The sequence below is a fragment of the Ciconia boyciana genome, chromosome 1 (assembly GCF_034638445.1).
Source record: "Ciconia boyciana chromosome 1, ASM3463844v1, whole genome shotgun sequence".
Lineage (NCBI taxonomy): Eukaryota > Metazoa > Chordata > Aves > Ciconiiformes > Ciconiidae > Ciconia > Ciconia boyciana.
The window spans coordinates 147,249,929-147,270,047 of NC_132934.1; the positions used below are offsets into that span (position 1 = coordinate 147,249,929).

Below are 20,119 nucleotides of genomic sequence, written 5' to 3' on the forward strand. Positions count from 1 at the left end.
GTTTCAGTACACAGCTGGTTCTCTGTAGAGACCACAGGTGATACACTAGTCATGTCGTTTGCTCACATGTAATACAGTGCTTAAAATCTACCTCGTCTTCTCTCGCTTCCTGCTGTTGTGGTTGGTGGCAACTGTTCTGCTTGATTCTTGGTTTTGGCTTTTAAGCTCCTCTTATGAAAACTGGTTGGAGTGCATTGTCATAGAGCAGGAGGATAGTTTCCCCTTCTTGGGGAGCTACTGAACATGCTCTGGGGAAAAGAAGTATCCAGAAACTGCACTGTGGCAAGCAAAAGAGTTGCAACAAGGTGCTGGGAGCATGTCTTCCACTGAGGAGAATGAGAAATTGCAGTGAGAACTAGGGAACAGACAGCTGATCCTCAGGAGAGACTGAAAGAACTTCCTTCAGTGTTGGAGGAGTTGGACTACTGTTTCTTTGGTTGTTTTTGGTAGTGTGTTTTGGTGGTTTTTTTGTGTGTGTGTTGGTAGAATCAGAGAGTACTTGTTTAAGGCATGACCACTTTCTCTAAACAATGAATTCACTGTGAAATTGCTGACTGTTACAATAGCTTGTGCCTTTCACAGTTACCAAGCAGATAAAATACTCAAGCCCGTCTGTACCGATGTCAGTGAAGGAGTGTTTAAAGCAGTGGGTTCAGAATTCAGGGGGTGCTGGGTAACTCTATATCAGCAGACATGTTTCTCAGTTGTGCTTTTGTGGGTGAGTGTTTTAGGGTTTTTTTGCTGGGGGTGGGGTAGAGATGGGGAACTTTGGAGGGCTGGCTCGCATTCAGATTCCTCTGGTCTGGTAAGTTTTTCCCTAGCAAACAGAGAACAGGTGTATAGGTTTACTGTTTGATTCCATTGATCAACAATGTAGCAGTTACAGCAGTTAATGCAAAACATCACAGCTGATAAACCATTTCCCTTTCTAATATCCCCATGTATACTGGCAACAGATATAAATACTTTAATGTTATGGCTTAACCTGGATGTTAGGTTTTGTATGGGTTTTAAAAGGTGAGGAGAAAAATTGTTGTCTTCATTACTAGTTAAGTTAGAGAAGTCAAAATGAGGTTTTTTGGTTTTTTTTTACAATGAAAGAACGATCAAGAACAAGTGTTTGCTGACGGAGACATGAAATTAAGAGGACTGAGCAAGCAAAGCAAAGAGATTTACAGTAGTCGTGTGCAGATATATTCTACTGTTAGTGGAGATGCAGTTTATTGAAGGCTAATAATTGTGTCTTTGAATTAATATCATGGTCTTTAGCATCTATCTGCTCAGTCTATGTTTCATAAGTAGGAGGTTCTATACCGCAATCACTTTGTGAATTGTGGTATAGTTTGATTACTGTCACTAAATCCTCCATTCCATGCAACCTTTAATTTACAGCAAACTTACATAGCTCTATCTATTGAGACACCCACCCCACCCCAGCCCCCAGTTTGAAAAACTGTGCAACTGCAATAGCGCTTATTAATTTGGCCTGTTGAAGTTAACTGAGGATGGCAGAACAACTGCCTGTTATTGGTCATCATCACTTCAGGTACTACAGATAGTAATTCTTATCAATAGTTTTGTGGTCCTTGCAATGTTTGGAGCAGGTGACATGGGAGGGAGTGCAACATGGAATATGTGTAACCTGAAAGTTAAGAGTTAACTATTTTGAATTCCAAAATTTAATCTGGAGCAAATTGTAATCTACACACTTTATTAGTACTCTGGTGCCGATGCTTAACACGTATGTGTTAAAAGGCATGAAAAAAATTCTGAAGAAATACCGAAGTCTGAAAAATAATCAGTGAAACTGAAGCATTTATTGTCACTTCAGCTGTTGTAAGCAAAAAGGAAGAAGTCTAAAGCTTGTTTGGAACAAATTGTTAGCATGTCTTGTTACTGAAGAAGTGTGCTGTTGTTCAACTATTTGACTTCTGTGTTTTAAACTTCTTAAATTCTAGAATTTAATTTCAAGCATTTCTTATTTTTTTCCTTAAGGAATGACTTCAAATGCAATACACAAATAAAATAGTCATTGCTGCACATGTCTATGTACTTAATTCTGTAGAGCATATTATGAAATATAATACTAGAAAAATTCTGGGTTCTGGCTAAGACTACTTACAATCTATCAGGAAAAAAATTGTGCTTAGACTTTTGTCTAGGGTGTGTTCTATTTATTTTAAGTTGCTGTATGCAACCTTACTTAAGATAATTATTTAGAGGTTCTAGCACAGGAATAGAAAACTTTGCCTCTTCTGATTCTAAAGTAAAAAACTGAAAAATAGAATTTCATTTTGGATAGGTGTCATTTTAGAGGATGATACAATGTTAGGTAAGCCTTCAGGAAAAGTAATCAATAAAAGAATGGAAAAGATGTTAACTAAGTAATTCCTCAAGGTAGAATTTACATATGTTACATGAAAAAACATTTAATGAAAAGTTCTATTGTCAGTGTTCATCACTGTTATGTTCCTGTCTGGTTTAATGGGACAAAGCCCAGTGCTCTATTTTTTAGAATTCTAACACTAAAAATATTCTCTGTTTTGACAGGCCAGTTGGAATGCCAAAAATGGAAAAAGTTTACCTACATAACCCTAGCTCAGAAGAAACAATTACATTAGTATCAATATCTGCTACAACATCACATTTTCATGCATCATTTTTTCAAAATAGGGTAAGTTATTCTGCTTTCTCAAAATGAGCTTTTCCTTCCCCCCCTCCACCCCGAATGGGAGCTTGATTTCCCTCCCTTCTTTAAATGAGCTACTTACTGCAATAATTACAAACCTAAAAGTATTAAGATATTGTAGTTCTTGATCTCATATCAGTTACCAAGCAAATTTGAACTGAGAATGGAAACGCACACAAACCCTACTAGAAGAGGAGGAATGAAATATTGCATAGGAGTTCTGACTATGTTGAAGTGTATACTGTAACTGATGATTTAACAACAGATGTCCTTTGTTGCTGAAGTGACTAAGTGTACATTGCCGTAGAGCACATACAGGAACAAGCTGTTCTTAAAATTTTTCTGAAAATTTTAAGTCCAGTGAAGTAGTGTTAGTGTGAGCAGTCACTCCAATGCACTTATAACTACTGCAATCATGTTACGGGAACTTGCAAGTTAAAAAGCACGGTGTCAGCAGGGTTAACTCTTAACCACATTACTGTCAGATATAGTCCTCTAGTTTCAGTTTTGTCTGCAGGGACTGTGGCTTAGCAGGAGCCATGTAAACACTAAAAACTTCAGAAAACCTGTCTGTAAGCAACCTTTCTTACTTACAAATGTTGTAGGAATTGCCTTTCTCCAATGTTCTGTAAACTGTCAGTCCAAAATACTTCTGTGATAAGCTGAATTCTAAGTTGAGAATTCAATGTAAAAGTTCAATTAAATATGATCCTGCCCTAGATAATAGTTGTAAAATATTGGTATTTTTATTACTTTGCACATTTTTATTTGTCTAAAACCTCCACTCTTTTTTTTCCAAATCTGCAGTAGACTTTCTAACTTAAGTTTTCCATAAAGAACACATAGAGAACTTCCGTAGCACAAAAACTGTTGTTCATCCGCAGGGTGGAATGTCTTCAATAAACAGTTTTGCTTATTCCTTTGCTTGCTTGCTTTTTATTTTTTCCAGAAAATTCTTCCAGGAGGGAATACATCCTTTGATGTAGTTTTCCTCGCAAGAGTAGTGGGAAATGTAGAGAACACTTTATTTATTAATACTTCTAATCATGGGGTATTTACTTATCAGGTAAGAGAATTACACTCTTTCAGAAAAAGTTGTGAAGTGTGAATCAACCAGAGCAGTATCTATTATGGCATGCTTAACCATCCAAGGATATTTGCACAATGGTGGTTTTTTTATCAGCCCCGTTGAAAAAGTTTCCATCCCTGCTGCTTGTGGTAACACAGAGGTATACCACTGTAAATATCTGTAGGGCTGTACTGTGAGCCAGATCGATGAAATTATGTAGGGTTTAAAATCCTCCCAACAACTTTTTTGTGTGTGTTATTTTAGTGGCTCATTGCAGTGATCTAGCTCATTCTTTAGCTCTGTACTCATCTGATCCAGTGACAAGACAATGTTATTCATTAAGCTGGCAAAAAATTACTCAGTTGAGATTCAGAAAGATAAACCAGACAGATGAGAGAGTCTGAAAAGTCTGAAAAGTGAGAGAAATCTTCTTGTTGAAAGAATATTCCTCTTACAATGGCAATGGTTTGAAAACAACAACAAAAACGCTTCCCATATAGATAGTCTGTTCCATAATGGTATGATTAAAGGGTATTTCACATCTTTTTAACCTTTAGCTGGTATCTAGTGTTTCAGAGTATCAGGAACAAAGATGGTATTTTGACTTCCTGTGTTCTAAATACGTCAGTGTAAGTAAGTAGTAGCTATGAGAAATACCCTTTAGCTGCAAACTAAACCTGTTTCTTTATTTCAGTGCTTTAGCATGATACTGGTTTTAAATGTTTGGTTAGGAGTATACTATAAAATTAATTGAAAAGAGTACTTGGTAGATTACTGAAATCGATGCACATATGTTATGCTCTGCAACAATTACATTACAGCTACTTAAGCTTGTTTTTCTTTTTCTGAACCAGGTGTTTGGCATTGGAGTACCGAACCCTTATCGATTGCGCCCATTTATTGGGGCACGAGTTCCTGTAAATAGCAGTTTTTCTCCTATAATAAATATACATAACCCTCACAGTGAACCTTTGCAGGTGAGCCTAAGAGAAAACCATTAAATGCTCATTTATTTTTATGATATTAAACTGAAATTTTCTTTATTTTGGTACTTCTTAAAATTCTGTTTGAACTTTAAAGCTATTTGAGGCAAACTCTCTGATATTATATAATTTTTTTTCTGTTTAAATGCAAATCAGTTGTTCTAGAAATTGTAGATTATGCTCACAGATACCTTAATTTGCTAAACTGAGGTTTTACTGTGAAATTTCAATTTTTAAAATGGTCATAGTTACTGCAAAATAAAGAATTAAACTTCACTGGTAATTAAGAAAAATACTGAAGCAAACGAAGTAAAATAGATCTTGTGCTTTTAATCCAGGCATGCCTCTTAGCTTCTTTCTGCTTGTTTTGCACAGCATAAGGTGTCTTTACGGTGTACCCTAGTATGTAATGTTGGCAAGCATTCTTATGTTAAGGCAGGATTGATGTCTGTACCTAACCAAACAAATAAATGAATAGTCCACTGGTAAACATGATCTGATTCTGTTAAGTGATCCACAAACTGTGAAATGCTATGGAAGCACATAAAGCATAGCACTAGCAAATGGCTATATCATCATTAAAGGCTGTATCATGAATTTATAAGATACTCCAGTGGTCAAATAGTTGCTAACCCATGCCATTGCACATTATAATACCTGATAACTAAAACAAGATCCCTTTGAAGTTGAGTGCTAACATTTTCCTGTTATCCACCTCAGGTGGTAGAAATGTATTCCAGTGGAGGTGATCTCCATTTAGAGCTTCCGACAGGTCAGCAAGGAGGTACAAGGAAGCTATGGGTGAGTAGTCATGTCTTGCAGCATTCATTTTACTTGTTTGGGGAGGTTTTGTTTTGATATGATTTTTAGGTTTGGGGATTTTTTTACCATCTTTGTTTCTTGTTATGTAATCATTAAAAATAATCCATAAAAATTGAAACAATAACAGGGTCTATTAATCGTATGGTAATAGGAATTGAAGGAAAGGTTTGAGTAAAAAAAGCCATCTGTATTGAGCTGTGCTTTTTTGAAATGAGAGGAATAAGATGATTCCCAGCAGAATGATTTACACCTACCTAAGCATTCAGGACAATGTAGTCCTTCTGATGGGCTGTGAGCTGGATCTAACCCACAGGAAAAATATACGGATTTTTTTTTTTAACTGAGAAAGTCCTTCCTGCAAATCCCTATGAATGCATACATGGCTTGAAAAAGCAGCGGAACAAGCTTAGGGAAGAAGAATCTATTAAGGACTACTAAATAAAACAGCAGTGTGTCTAGCTGCAATAAATCCCTAGGTCATGAGTTGAGAGTGGCTGAAAACTGCTCTGGAAAATATTCCTACCTGCATGCCCTGCGGTTACTCTTTACTCTTCATGTCTGCTGCTGGAGTTGGGGTAGGGCATTGGATGGACTCACGGTCTGGCCCATTAAATCTGTTTTGTTGTGTCCTTCACTTAATGTACTTTTGAAGTAACACATGTTGATATCTTTAAGTGAAATAAATCTTAGAAGCATCCTGAAGGTAAAGTATTGGCTCTGTGCTGTGTATCACACTGTTAGTAATGTCCAACTAGATGCAAAACCTACTTTCCTCTTTAATTAGAATTATTCCTTTTTTTGATTACTGTTTTTTGTCTGGGAGAGATTTTAAAGTCATTGGGCTCCAAAACTTGTCTCTTGCTCAAGTGTATCATTGCAGTCACTGACAGTTACATCTGTTGTAATGAGTAAAGCCAGGAAATTTCCAAGTGAGCTAAGAAGGATGATCACAAAACTTAAGTCCTGGCTTTTCTGGAAAAAGTCCATGAGAATGGCAGTATCTTAGTTTTAGATACAAAAGTTGCAAACAAGCAAGTATGAATACAGATCACAAGCATTTTAAAAAATGCATTGGAAAGCGTAAGCAGATGCTGAGGGTTAGATGTAAACATTAAAATGGATTTTAAAAAATGAAGGTCATAATGTTTTGACACCATTTTAATCAAACAGCATTGCTTCTAAAGAAAGCCCCTTCCTTGTTGTTAAAAGAATTCAAGGGGAATGTAGAATTCTGTAGCCATTAGCAGGTATATAACAAACATGTTAGAGCCACAAGCAAAACAACAGAAGATTTTTAAATGTCTGGTTTATTTCTAGTTCTGTTTCTTGAGCATGTAGCTTTTCAGCTTCTCTAGGCCAGGTTGCCAGTTCAAGCAATGATGACATGCATGTGAAAACTTCCAGTGTATTGCATGGAAAGGTAGTTAGGTTAATACCAGTCAGCACTAATCCTCTTGTTTTTCATATAAACCATTGGTATTTCAAAACTATAAGGCAACTAGAAGAAATTAAACCAGTAGGAGGAAACACCCGCATATATCATTGTATTGGCTACGTAAAGAGCTGCACTGCAGTTAGAAAAAGCTGCAGAGCAGAAGAAACTACTTGAAATATGGTCATGATACTTTGACATATGGATGTACATCATTGTCTAAAATTGTTTTGATGCCAAATGTTTGGATGATTGGATGAAGCAGTCTGCGTATGCAGGAGTATTTTTGTAATCACTGTTCAAAGTTACTTCAGGGATCTGACAAACCTTAGATCCCTGGTTACATATACAGAAGAGTCAAATCACATCCTTTGAAACATTAATGAACAGCTGTGTTATGTTAGGTCTGTGAATAAGTGCAAAAACAGAACTTGAAAGCTTCTTAGTTTAGGGACTCACCAAGTAGTAGCAGTTGAAATTAGTTACTTTGATATTCAACAGTTTTCAAAGAAAATAGTCATTGTGCCATGGAAAATATGGCTTGACCTCCAGAATGGATTGGTATGAGTTTGTATGTTTACAGAAAGCACAGAAAAGATGCATAAGACAATCAGTACCTATATGGATTACATCCTGTGCAGTTTCCTTCATCAAAAACACGAAAGAAGCTGTCAACTGAAACAACATCAATCAATGCAAGGACTACTCATCAAAAATTCCTACTTCCTGTCATATTTATTTGCATTTAAAGTGGAAGAAGCTCCAAATTTCAAATCAAGGTTTTCATCTTCTATTTAAAGGAAAAAAAAAAGAAAAGAAGAAAAAAAAAATCCAGTTCCCTAGCCCTTCTGTAATGTGATGGGAAAGAATATGCAATGTTAGTATTTCAGCTATGGTTCTGAAGCTAGTCTTGTACTGCAGCTGTGTCCAGCAAATACAGAAAGAGTTGTCTTTCAAACCCTGAATGCAGATTGGAATTGATGGAATAGGCTTGGTACAGAAACTGAAACACATTTTGACTTTTTGCTGTAAATTGCTTAGTGACTAATAAACCTGCAGCTTCACAAACTTCTGGCTGCTTGCAGTTCTGCACTATTTCAATTTGTGTTTAGCACCAAAACTGTATGCCTTGTGGCTGCTTTGGAGAAAAAACAATTAGAATAGGCAAAACCAGTATTTGATGTTACTGCACTCAATAACACTTCTGTGAATATATTTTGTTTATTGGTAGATTCTGTCAATTTAGTCTACTGTCTTTTTACCACAATTTTAATACATAAAACTTAATCAAATGGGACGTGAAAGTCTTCTTGCATATACCTATTTTTAATCAGTGTCATATTAGATGATTACAACTATCCTTACTAAATTTAATGGTATTTTTAACAACATGCAGCCTATCTCTTACTGCTAGTGCAGCTTTTTCTCTTAATACAATTATATTCAATGCTTCTATTGTAATTTTTTGGTGTGGCAGCTTTTTCGTAATTACTGCACTCATAGATGTGCTTTGATTATTTATCAGGAAATACCTCCCTATGAAACAAAAGGAGTGATGAGAGCCAGCTTTTCTTCAAGAGAAGCAGATAATCATACAGCCTTCATTAGAATAAAAACAAATGCCTCGGACAACACAGAATTTATCATTCTCCCTGTTGAAGTAGAAGTTACAACAGGTTTGTAGAAAAGTGGTTGTTTTATTGTTAGGTTTTTTTAAGTTATTCAGCTTGCTTAACTTTTAGTATAATAAGAAAACGGTAACTTTTCTTTTTTTTCTTAAAGCACCAGGAATCTATTCATCAACAGAAATGTTAGATTTTGGTACACTACGGACGCAAGGTAAACTATACTTCAGATCTCAAAGTATTTATGAGGAGTAGGGCGGGGAGGGGAAAGCCCAGTTATCTTTGTACTATTCAGGGTTGCTTGTGGAATGATGCTTTTTAGAAGCCAGAGTTTCAAAAGCAGAATAACAATGTGTTACAACAGTGCACAGATGTATTCACCTGCAAGTATACTTGAGATGTGTACAAGCAAACAGTAGTTTGCACATCCAGTTATAAGTCTAGTAATAACATCAGTCTTACACATGGCTTAGTCTGAAAACCATTGTCAGTTTACTTAATTTGTGAACTTGTTTCAAAAGATTGCTCTACATTGGCAGACTGCTTCAATAATCAGTTCATGCAAGTTCATGAAGTAGTCTGCAAGTTTTAATAATTTTCAGACACAGGGAATAGTGAAAGTGTGCAAACAATCAAATTTGTTACTTACGGTCTTTTTTTTCTGAAGTGCCACTTACACATCTGTGCCTAGCATTTTACATTTTAAATTAATATTGTTTAGTGAAATAAAAAAAAAGAATATATTATATATGGCAGAAAGTAGTAAAACTGAAGGTATCTTTTGAAGCTGTAAAAAGGACTCATTACTGAAGAAAAACAGTATATATATATTTTTAGTTGAAAGAAGGTAGCTTCTGAAGTACTTTTCCTTGCAACTTACTTAACATGTAAAGATTTTTAAGTAAGATTAGTTTCTGCTGAATATTGGTGCATCTGGCAAAATAATTGTATTTTTAGCCTGTTCATTTCTTAATGTGTTAGAAATACGAGTGGTTAGCTGAAGCATGTAATACCTACTAATACACAAAAATGCGGGCTTTAAGTGTGTCAGATTCTTGGGACTAGCTATTTTGACTGGCTGTACTGTCATATTAGTCTAGCTTTTTAATACTGGACAACAGTGGATTTATATGAGAAACCCGCTAGTGCAGATGACTTTGTATAAGGTTCTTATGTTAAAATAGCCTAATAGCCAAGTGTTTTTTTTGTTCTTTAACAGATCTGCCAAAAATTTTAAATCTGCATTTATTAAATTCAGGAACAAAAGATGTGCCAATTACAGTAAGTTTTATTTCCTTTCAATTTGAAACTTTCTACGTGAATTTACTTTCTCTCATAAAAATTGATCATTCACAGGTTCACCATGTAGTGTTCAGAATTAGAAGCTAGGTGATTTGTGACTGAAAATGTAACTTAATAGTAAGACAAATAATCTGTATGCATGGTAAAATTCATTTGCTTCATAGCTGCCTTTGAATGGCTGTTTCAACATTTATAGGCTGTGCCTGCAATATCTGAGCCTCTGGAAGCTTTTATACTTGAGAACAGTAACTCCTGTTCAGTGAACAAGAGATTAATGCAGAGCCTGTGGGATTCTTTGTCCTCATCACACACTCCATGAGAGTGTCTAAAGTGGTTGCCCAACATAATCTTTCAAGATGAGCAAAGAGTAGCTTTCAAGAGCAGACTGTAAAATGACCCTTGTTTTCTTGAGGTTATCTGCTTTGTAGCTTGAAATAAGAAAAAAGCCTGCAAACGCTCTAGAGCCCTTTCCAGTGAGATCACTGCAGCTGCACGTAAAGTGCAGCCAGCTTCAGAATTCTAGGGTTTGGATTTTCTACTTTCTATTTTTATTACAGAATTTTGGCTCTAGTCTGGTAGTCTGCCTTTGTTCATTCATACCTTTTCCCTGTGTAGTTTTTCTCATTGCCCACTATTTTTCTCACTGCTTCCTTCTCCCCTTCCTGTCTTCCTTGTTTTCCAGATTTAGTTGTATAGCTAGCTATACCTTATCCCCATGCACTTCAAAAAGTGTTGAAGTGTTGAAAAGAAACCAGAGGAGGCAGAAGAATGACTGAAGGATTGGCAAAGCTTTTTTACTGAGCTCTTGGAGAACATTTCTGTGCTTTTAAAGATTATAGCTGTAACTGTAGGGAATAGTATTTTAACAGTAGATGTCTAACAAAAACTTAAAATAAGATACTGGGAACTGAGGCTAGATGAATTTAAACTAGAAACAGGACACGTTTTTAGTAACGAGGATAGCTTTCCACTGTGATAATAGTCCATTGCAATGCTTGCTAAGTTGTTGTTCACTAATAATTTTCAAGTCAAGAGAAACTCACAGTATAGGGCAAACAGAATTTAATTCATTGAAGTCCTAATGCTTATTGCATTAATAAGGTCAGATGATCCTATAAGGTCTCTTGTGGCCTTGTAAACTATGAACCAGCTTCCATGGAGGGTTTTTATTTAAAAAAAGACCTGTATGTGACTTTTACAATCAGAGGGTTGGTAAATTTATTAAATTATTTTTCCAGCTATGTCGTGCTATCTTATATCATGTTGATCTTGGATTTGCCAGGTTTTTAGGGACATAGGGACATAGGGACAGTTTTTTAGGGACATAGGGACAGTTTTTTGTGGTTTGGGATTTTTTTGTTTGGTTTGGTTTGGTTTTGGGGGGTTTTGTGTGTGTGTTTTGTTTTGTTTTTTTTTTTTTTTTTTCTAAGTGTGTAATATACTTTCTGAGTACAATGCAAATAACCGTATATTGAAACCATCAGTATCACTTCTAATATCTGATAACATAGTACCTAATTCATACTCCTCCATTAAAGAAAACCTACCCTTTTTTTTTTTTCTTTTTTAAGCTATGATCTTTGGACCAAAGACTGTAGACCATAGACTGCGGTCTAATGGAAGGCTATCATTTGATAACCACTATACATGTCATGACAGAACTTTTCCAGATTAATTATTCTTTTACAGTGTATCAAAGCAGTAAATTTGGTGGTCTTAAAGCTTTTAGGACTCACTTTTGCAATGATAAAGTTACCACATAGGTACAGAGATGATGTATTTTTCAGTGTGTCACATATGGCACATGAAGTCGATTGTTCTTCTCATTAAGGCACAGCTTTGTTGTGAAGTTTGTAACCTTTCTAGCATTTGAAGCACTGTGTGAATTTCTGCTGCTGTGCCAATCAAGGAATTTCAAAGTGGTAAGCAAGAGTAAAGAATTTTTGGAAGGAACCTGGTGAATAGCTTATTTCTAGGAAAGCTTGAGAAATGGATTTCTGACCCTTTAGAGCTAGGGTTTAAAAGCAGTGAGACAGAGCACTGTGACAAATTTGATCTTAATGTCAGAAGAAAAGGCCGAGGCTATATTTAGCATATATTTAAGCTGGGTGCTGGAGGAACTAAATATCTTCAGGTCATCTGTGTATGAGAGACTGCTAATACTGTTGCCAGAGTTTTAGTTGTTCTGCCTTTAAGTACTTAGTCATGCTGTGGTCCAACAAATTGGTTGAGGAAAATAAGAGCGAGTCACTTGACTTTCTTTTTTGAGTTGTAAAACTCTTTATGAAAACTTCCTTAATTACATTTTGTAGGGTTTTCTCCATTATTAGGGAGAATCATGTTTATTTAATGACTGGATGAACTGTTGTCATGCTGCAATAATTAAGCCATGCTGTCAAAAATCTAGTAAATGTAGATTGTTGAACATTTTCTTTTATCTCTACTCTAGCATCAAAATTTTGTGTTTCCTTAAGGCAGTTTGAGCCCACTTGATTGCTAAAAACAAAGGGACACTTTAAAATTTGAGCTCCTGATCATGTTTGATGCATAAAGAAACAGGAACTTCAGGACAGCCATATATTGAAGCTGAATTCTATCAGTTTGGAAATAAAAGTGTTTGTATAAGAAAGTATTTACTTCCTTCTGTCACAATTCACATGCTTTAGAGTATTTTTTTTTCTTTTATCAACCTTTGAGAAGTGGTTTACTGCTGTGCTATGTTTCCAGTCTGTGCATTTGAGTGCATGCATCTCAAAGTTATCACAGGAAAGTTACCCTAAAGGATTAAAACCTAGTAGTAGTTTATTCCATGGCTGTTCTGGATTGTGCTTTATGGTGAAAGTGAACTTTAGTTAGTTAGGAGTGTCCGTGTTTGAACTGAAGGCCGAGTTATTACGGACAAAATAATTGTGTCTTTTAAAGCGAATAAAACAGTACGGAGGTGGTTCTGACACTAATGGAATCAGCCTTAGTCTGCTGCCTGTAGCCACAGGGCTTTTTTCTCTTACAGCAGGGTAGCTGTGTCTTTACTGTCCGTGAGCCAAAGTCTACAGCCTGGTCAGTCTTTAGAGCAATGTGCTAGGTGGACAAGACAAAACTATGCTTGGGAGCTTGCTGACAGGTAAACAGTATGGATGAACGTGTGCCAGTGTTTCAACTCATACTCAAACTTCTTTAGTTTATTAGAATAGATATAGCCTGGGAGACCTTAAACCTTTGAAGTCTTTCTCAATAACTGCTGCAATAGCACAAAGCCTTCTCCCCCCCGCTCTGTGTCCATGTCTGAGAACATGTAACGTCCTCATTTTCTGCTCTTATGCTAGATATTGAATGTATCTTCATACAGCACAATCAGAAATCTTGACTGGGGCACTCTGTGAGAGAGCTAGGTGTTAATGAAGCACGTCTATTTTAAATTCTTCCCCACAGAAGCTGCTGTCAGGACACTTTCTGAGAAAATTGGTGGTATTAGATTCTTGATGGAACTTGTTTTGCATGTTTTCTCATGACATGTCCATATTTGATGATTCTTAAAGCACATCTCAGGACAAGTTTTGCTTGGGCTTTTTTTGAAATAGGTTAAAATTTGGGGAAGGTGAAGTTGAAAGGATTCTTAAGGATGTTTTGTTTTTCCTTTACTTGTCTTAAATCTGTATTTCCTTTTATAGCATGTAATCAAGCAACAAATGAGAAATGTGCATGATGTAGTTAAGAAATTTTCAACACAACAGTGCTAAATTCCTTCTTTAACTAAATTCATTAGCTGTAGACATTTTGAGTAAATACATGTAGGTTTGTTACACTTGTGGTTTAAGAGATGCACCTCTGAAATCTGCCATTTTTCTGGCAGCAGGCTATCCTTTTGAATATTTCCGATTTGATTTACTAAATAAAATCAGCATAATTTCAAACTTCAGTAATTAAAAAAACCAGCTTTTTGCATGAAAAGAGCTACTAGAAATGGTTATCCTTTCTGACATGCAAAAGCTATGAACTAGATTACAGCTTTGGTTTCATCTGCTTTAAGAGGTTTTTTTAAAGACACCTCAAGACTTCAGTTTTGTAGTATGGATTTCATTAGAAGAAAACTGTCATAATTATGAATTGACTCATGACTCATAGCAAATATCAGCACCACGTGTATGCAGATGGTTGACAAAGGCCAGTACTATAAATCCAAAATATAAAACTTAAGTTAACAGAGATCATTCATTAGTTGCAGGAGCAGTGCTGCTTGCTTCCTCTAAGGCCTGCAGAATTTAGTGATGTATGCATGATTTTATGGCTTTAATTTACAATCAAGGACAGCTTGGCTTGGAAGAACTATAATTGGTTTGTACCACTAGCTGTCTGCCTTGCTCCTTTCTGACCAAGAAAGGCTCAGCTGCTTATGAAGCAGGTGCTAAACCTCTGCAGCCCAGCATAAGGTAAACCAGCACTCATTTGAGTTTCCTTAATAACAGCATCCTGTAATTTGCAGTAGCTTAACAGCTGCTACATGAGCAGCTGAGCTGTTCTTACAGCAGGAGAAGACAGCTGGGAAGGAGGAATCATGGCAGCCATCCTAATTTTAAGCAAAACAAGAATAAGAGCATTTAAATGCTCCTTGCCCAGTTTATCTCCATGGAATCTAGATAAAGAGTTTGCTAGCAATCTTTATAGAGTCTTCAGCTATTGACATGGAATCCATAATCCTGCTGCATAGCAATGAGTATTTATACACATCAGCTCTGGCTAATAACGGACACATTTGCTATTCCAGTAATGCCCAATTCACCTTTTCCATTTAGTTTAAAACAGTAATCTTCAGATACAAAAGGTGATCTTGTAAAATGTTGGTATAGAATGAGTGTCATCTCAGATTTACAAAACCGTTCTCTATACAGTTAATAATTTTTTTTCCTGTGGCAGCTCTGCAGACTTAGCATGGGATGAGAGACAAGGTAGATGTCTGTATCATCACCAGTAATTACACAAGTCAGTTACCAGCTTTGTTAATGAGTGTACCAGAAACAAATAGTCTAGCTGTTGTAACCCTGCAGCATTAAGAATAAAAAATAAATCTTTATTTAAATAGAGCTTGTTTTCTATTTTATTAACATGTTTCTGTCCATACTGTCACTTCATCCAACGTTTCCCGGGAGAAGTCTCTATTGCCCACTTTCCTGCATACTGACTCAGTAATTTGCAGGACCTGAAAAAAATTCTAAAGCCTCTTATAATGCTGCTTTGTTATAGGAAAGGCAGACTCAGCTGAGTAAGAACTGAACCAAAACTAGTTGCTGTTGTATCACTTTGAAGGATACGTGAAGGCTGCATGGTGTGTTAAGAATGATAAATTTACAGGTGCTTCATATTTTGATTGTTTGCAGAGTGTTAGACCTACACCACAGAACGAAGCTATAACAGTACATTTCAAGCCAGTTACGTTAAAAGCCTCTGAAAGTAAATATACCAAAGTTGCAAGTATTAGCTTTGATGGTAAGTACTGCTCCTCTTTTCTTAAACTTGTCAAATGCTTCTTAAAACTTGCTGAAACTTTATGAATTATTTTCTACTCTCTTAATAATTTTGAGAAGGAAATGGAATTTTCCTACCTGGAAAAGGCTTGCAGTTCTTCTAACTTACTTCTGAAGGGATCATCTCTGATCCTAATCAGGAAGTAACTTAGACTGGTAAATACTGGTGAGAAGAGAAGGAATTCTTAAGCCATCTTCTATGTGTGTATATAAAAATTGAACATTGGATTTCTATTAAACACAAGCAGGATTTTTAGGTTAAGACACAGATTATGTAAAATGTATTGTTAGTCTAAATAGGCATTTGTGTTTGAGAAATCCTAACAAACCAGGACGTGTTTCTCACAATAATATACATTAGAGGAGAGTATATCCCTTGGATTGCTGTTTGATCCTTCCAAAGTTTAAAAGAATCCAAAATCTCATTTCTAAAAAAGTTACATTTTATGTTGGAATGTCCATGGAAATAGGGCTCTGTCATGCTCTTGAGAACCTTACTGTGAAAGTTGGCTTATTTTATGTTGCTATCTTGAATTCATATTAAAGAAAAAGGGAGGTGAAGGTAGAAAAACCTTTTACTGGTACCTTTCCTACAAAGATATATTATGTATGCTGATACTGACTTTCATGTATATCTTTATGAAAGAAGTGCTGGGTCATTTCCTTCCTACGTAGTGTGACTGTAAATATTATGCCGACATTTTGTAGAAAGGCACCTCTGTCGTTATAGCGATTTTAATCAACTGTCAAAATGCTGTTGACCTACTCAGATGCTACTGCTTTAAGATACCAGTTGGTGCTGTAAGTCTCTCTGCCGGGATTGCTTAGAAATGGAAGTTTATAGATGCAATGTTTTTCATTTCAGGTAGATGTAATTTTAGAAATTGTATGGATAGAGAGGAGAGGATTGATTTTTATTATTAATGTTATGAATTGATTAGCACTTTAGATTTTTAATAGCTTACGGTTTGTAAGATGAGTGAAGTATGTTTTAGCCTATAAATAAGTTCTGAAATAGCTGAACTCTGTCAACCTGAGGTGGTAGTATGTTCAGATTTCGAAGCTGGAGGGAATTGTTATATGAGGACCTACTGACTAGCATACGGTAGATCTTGGAAGGAATGGTAGTTGGGGAAAAATACCCAGTCAAGCTGCTTAATGTGTTTAAGGAATTGACTTGGTGAATTCTTTTCAGTGAAGCAGCCAGCCCTAAATATTTGCTATTTCAGCTGTCTTAGTACATGCAGGGGCTTTAGAGGCTGGTGGTTTCTCCTAACTAGTATTTGAATCCCTTGACTTTTCTGGCAGGATAACATTGCTTGTTCTGTGATCTTGGAGGAGGCCTGTGAGCTTCATTCTTCGAGCTTGTGTAGTTTGGGTTCTTACATGGATTCTGATTCTATTTCTGTAAAATTTAGCATGTCTTTGATGTCTTCGTTATTAAAACATTGCTGCATTCCTGGCCCAAAGTCCTGCTCAACTGGTAGTTCTAAGTGAGGAGACAAGCCATTTCAAGTTTCTGTTCTATTAGTGGAGGGATAGGTGTATTCCATACTCTTTAAGTGGGGAATTCAGCTCACCTGGGATCCGAATTATCCTCTGGACATGTCCAAGTTAGTTATTTGACAGGAACAACCAGGCTTTCCCTATCATAGATAAGCTTACTAACTCAGCCAGGTCAACTAACTGGTGTTATGGGGGAGGAATTCAGAACTCATATCTCTTACTTCCCAGGCTTATGCTGTGTCAGTTGCTTATTGACATTTCCTCAAGATCCATTTTTCTCTTCTGTGATACTTCACCTCTGGGCTCTCTCTGTGCTTTTATTCTTCCATTCATGTTTGTCTAACCTAGTCGATCATGGTTTTTTGTCTGCTTTAACAAACTTCTTATATTCTTGTGTGTACAGCATCAAAAGCAAAAAAAGCATCACAGTCTTCTGGGAAAATAACTGTTAAAGCGAAAGAGAAGAGCTACTCCAAACTCGAAATACCATATCAAGCAGAAGTGTTGGATGGGTAAGCTTACAGTAATTGAACACAGTTCAAAAACTTAATGCTGTAAATTAGCTGATGTCGCAGGGGATTTAGCCTTTTTAGATGGAGAGGGGATATAAAGAGATGATACCCAAGTTTTCTGAATCTGGAGCTCATTTAGAACTACAATTACTTGTTTGAATTTTTCTGTTTTTACACCAGTAGATGAGGTAGTCTTAGTAATGCATAAGCTAGTTTCAAGGCTTGGGTTCCAAGTGACCTTAGTGAGTTGTTTTTCAGAGTAGTTGAAGGCTGCAGGTGAGACATTTTAACAATGCAGTATTGGAAATTTTTCTGGTTTTGCGTTTCCTGTTCTATCAGTATATGAAGTACGGGTAGAGAAAATACTTTTGGTTTTAAGCAAAATTTTGGAAGAACTGTCAGTGCTTCCTTAGTTTTTGTTCTTTATTTACAAAGTATGGCAAAGTTTACTTTAAAATTATTATTGAAATGAGGTGCTACTTTTTCAACAGAACTGACAGAGTATTTTAAAGGCAAACAAACTAAACCTTACCTTATTCAGAACTTTTGTGCTGCAGACGCCTGATTTGGTTAATAAGGAATATGCATGATTTGCACACTATCTTAATACTTCAACACTTCCTTTTATTCCTCCTAATATGCTGATTCACGTTTTTTATTATGTCACTTGAATTACTTAATTATCAATGTCCTTGTAGTGCTAATAATATAGTTTCAGCATGCCGTGGGGTATGTACCTTTTTTGCTGTTGGATTGAATGAGTTCTAGTCTTTTGTGCAAGAAAAACACTTTGTTTGAGGAAAGTCTTTATTTTTCTCATATTGTTTTCTTTTAATAGATATTTAGGATTTGATCATGCTGCCACACTCTTTCACATCCGTGACAGTGCTGCTGATTCTGTGGAAAGACTGATCTATCTAACAAACACATTCAGTTTTGCAGTCCTTATACACGATGTTGTGTTACCAGAAGAAGCAAAACCGATGTTTAAAGTAAGCCCCATTTCAGTAAACATTTTTACCTAATAGTAAATGTTTAAATGTGCTACACTCGTTAAATTGTAACATTGATCTTCATTGTTCACTGATCTAGGTCCAGAACTTCAGTAAACCAGTCTTAATTCCACCTAATGACTCCAGATATATTTTTACACTTCATTTTATGCCGTCCACATCATCTGTTCATATAGATAATAATATTTTACTTATCACCAATGCTTCTAAATTTCACCTGCCTGTCCGAGCATACACAGGATTTTTAGATGTAAGTATTTTCTTTTTTTTTTTAGCTACTTTAGTCTAATTAGAGGCAGATTTCCTAAGACTGTTTTTAATTCTTTATTCTACTTCTATGGGAGGATGGCTTTTTTAATTTCAAAATTGTTTTACCAGTTCTTTCCTTAAACAGCTTCAGTTACTGCTGAAAAAATCTTTTTTGTTCCCTTTAGTTTTACATAGAAAATGTATAGAATTTCGAGATTGTCACAGTACTGCTTTATTAGACTTATTAATGCATTTGTTAATGAGCTTAGAGTTTGAGCACATTTTATATTTAACTTATGCTACAATACCTTTATCAATCTTTCTAGTACTTTGTACTGCCTCCAAAAACTGAGGAACGATTTATAGATTTTGGCATATTGAGTGCAACAGAAGCTACCAGCATTTTATTTGCAGTCATCAACAGCAATCCAATAGAGGTAAGGATGGATTTATTTTTAGTTTGCCTTTAAAAAAAAATTCACATCAGTGTTGTTACTGAAAACAGTACCTTTTGTTCTTTTTAAGCTGGCTATAAAAAGTTGGCATATTATAGGGGATGGTTTGGCCATAGAACTTCTAACAACTGAAAAGGGAAACAGAACAACGATAATTGCAAACCACCATGAACTACAAAATGCTAGTGCATCCGATCAGTCTTCAGTAAGTAATCCTTTGAATCTATTGCTTAAAGCTAGATTTAGGAGGGAAGAAAGAGACAAATCTATGCAACTTCTTGCAGTTTCATTTTATCAAGGGGGAGGGAGGATAAGCATTCTTAATTTTTGTCTGAGTATGATAAAGCATGTAGAATTTTTAAAATTTGTTTTAAGAAGCAGTACAGTGTTCAGATTGGTTAGATTTTGAAAGGGGAAACTTCAGAAACAGTAACCCCCATACCCTCAGATGATGCTTATCATTTATCTGGGAAGAGTGGAATTTATCACCTCAAGGTATAGATAACTTTTGTGTTAGTAACTTATGTGTTTGAATTTTTCTTTTTACCACTGACAGTTGTTTCAAATGGATTTTGATTCAGTTTAAAGAAATAAGAGGATGTTGGGTATGTCTTTTAGTGAAATTTCTTTCCATTTAATGGAATACAATGGATGACTCTTTTTCTGCCATTTACAGGTAATACTAGCATCAGGTTATTATGCTGTGTTTAGAGTAAAACTAATAGCGAAAGAACTTGAAGGAATTCATGACGGAGCTGTACAAATCACAACAGATTATGAGGTATATTTATTGTATGTTCATGGGTGTTGCCCAAATTATATGTTCAGTTTTTAAGCATGAAGTTTTACGAGTTGTATTTAGTGGACAGATTGCAGTATCAGGGAGAAGTTGAGGTTGGAAGGGACCTCTGGAGGTCAAGTTATCTCTGCAAGTTAACCCTGC

General features: G+C 35.9%; 1 protein-coding gene across 1 annotated transcript in view; it reads left to right on the forward strand.

Moving 5' to 3' along the window:
• Positions 1-20,119, forward strand: part of TMEM131 (transmembrane protein 131) — a 112,574-nt gene that overhangs the window by 48,749 nt on the left and 43,706 nt on the right. The window contains exons 5-18 of the mRNA XM_072849639.1: positions 2,551-2,674; positions 3,639-3,755; positions 4,613-4,735; positions 5,462-5,542; positions 8,521-8,671; positions 8,778-8,834; positions 9,840-9,901; positions 15,295-15,403; positions 17,351-17,459; positions 18,298-18,451; positions 18,552-18,722; positions 19,048-19,158; positions 19,247-19,381; positions 19,853-19,957. Of these exons, the coding sequence (XP_072705740.1) occupies positions 2,551-2,674; positions 3,639-3,755; positions 4,613-4,735; positions 5,462-5,542; positions 8,521-8,671; positions 8,778-8,834; positions 9,840-9,901; positions 15,295-15,403; positions 17,351-17,459; positions 18,298-18,451; positions 18,552-18,722; positions 19,048-19,158; positions 19,247-19,381; positions 19,853-19,957 (1,609 nt within the window). The remainder of the gene's footprint in view (positions 1-2,550; positions 2,675-3,638; positions 3,756-4,612; positions 4,736-5,461; positions 5,543-8,520; positions 8,672-8,777; positions 8,835-9,839; positions 9,902-15,294; positions 15,404-17,350; positions 17,460-18,297; positions 18,452-18,551; positions 18,723-19,047; positions 19,159-19,246; positions 19,382-19,852; positions 19,958-20,119) is intronic.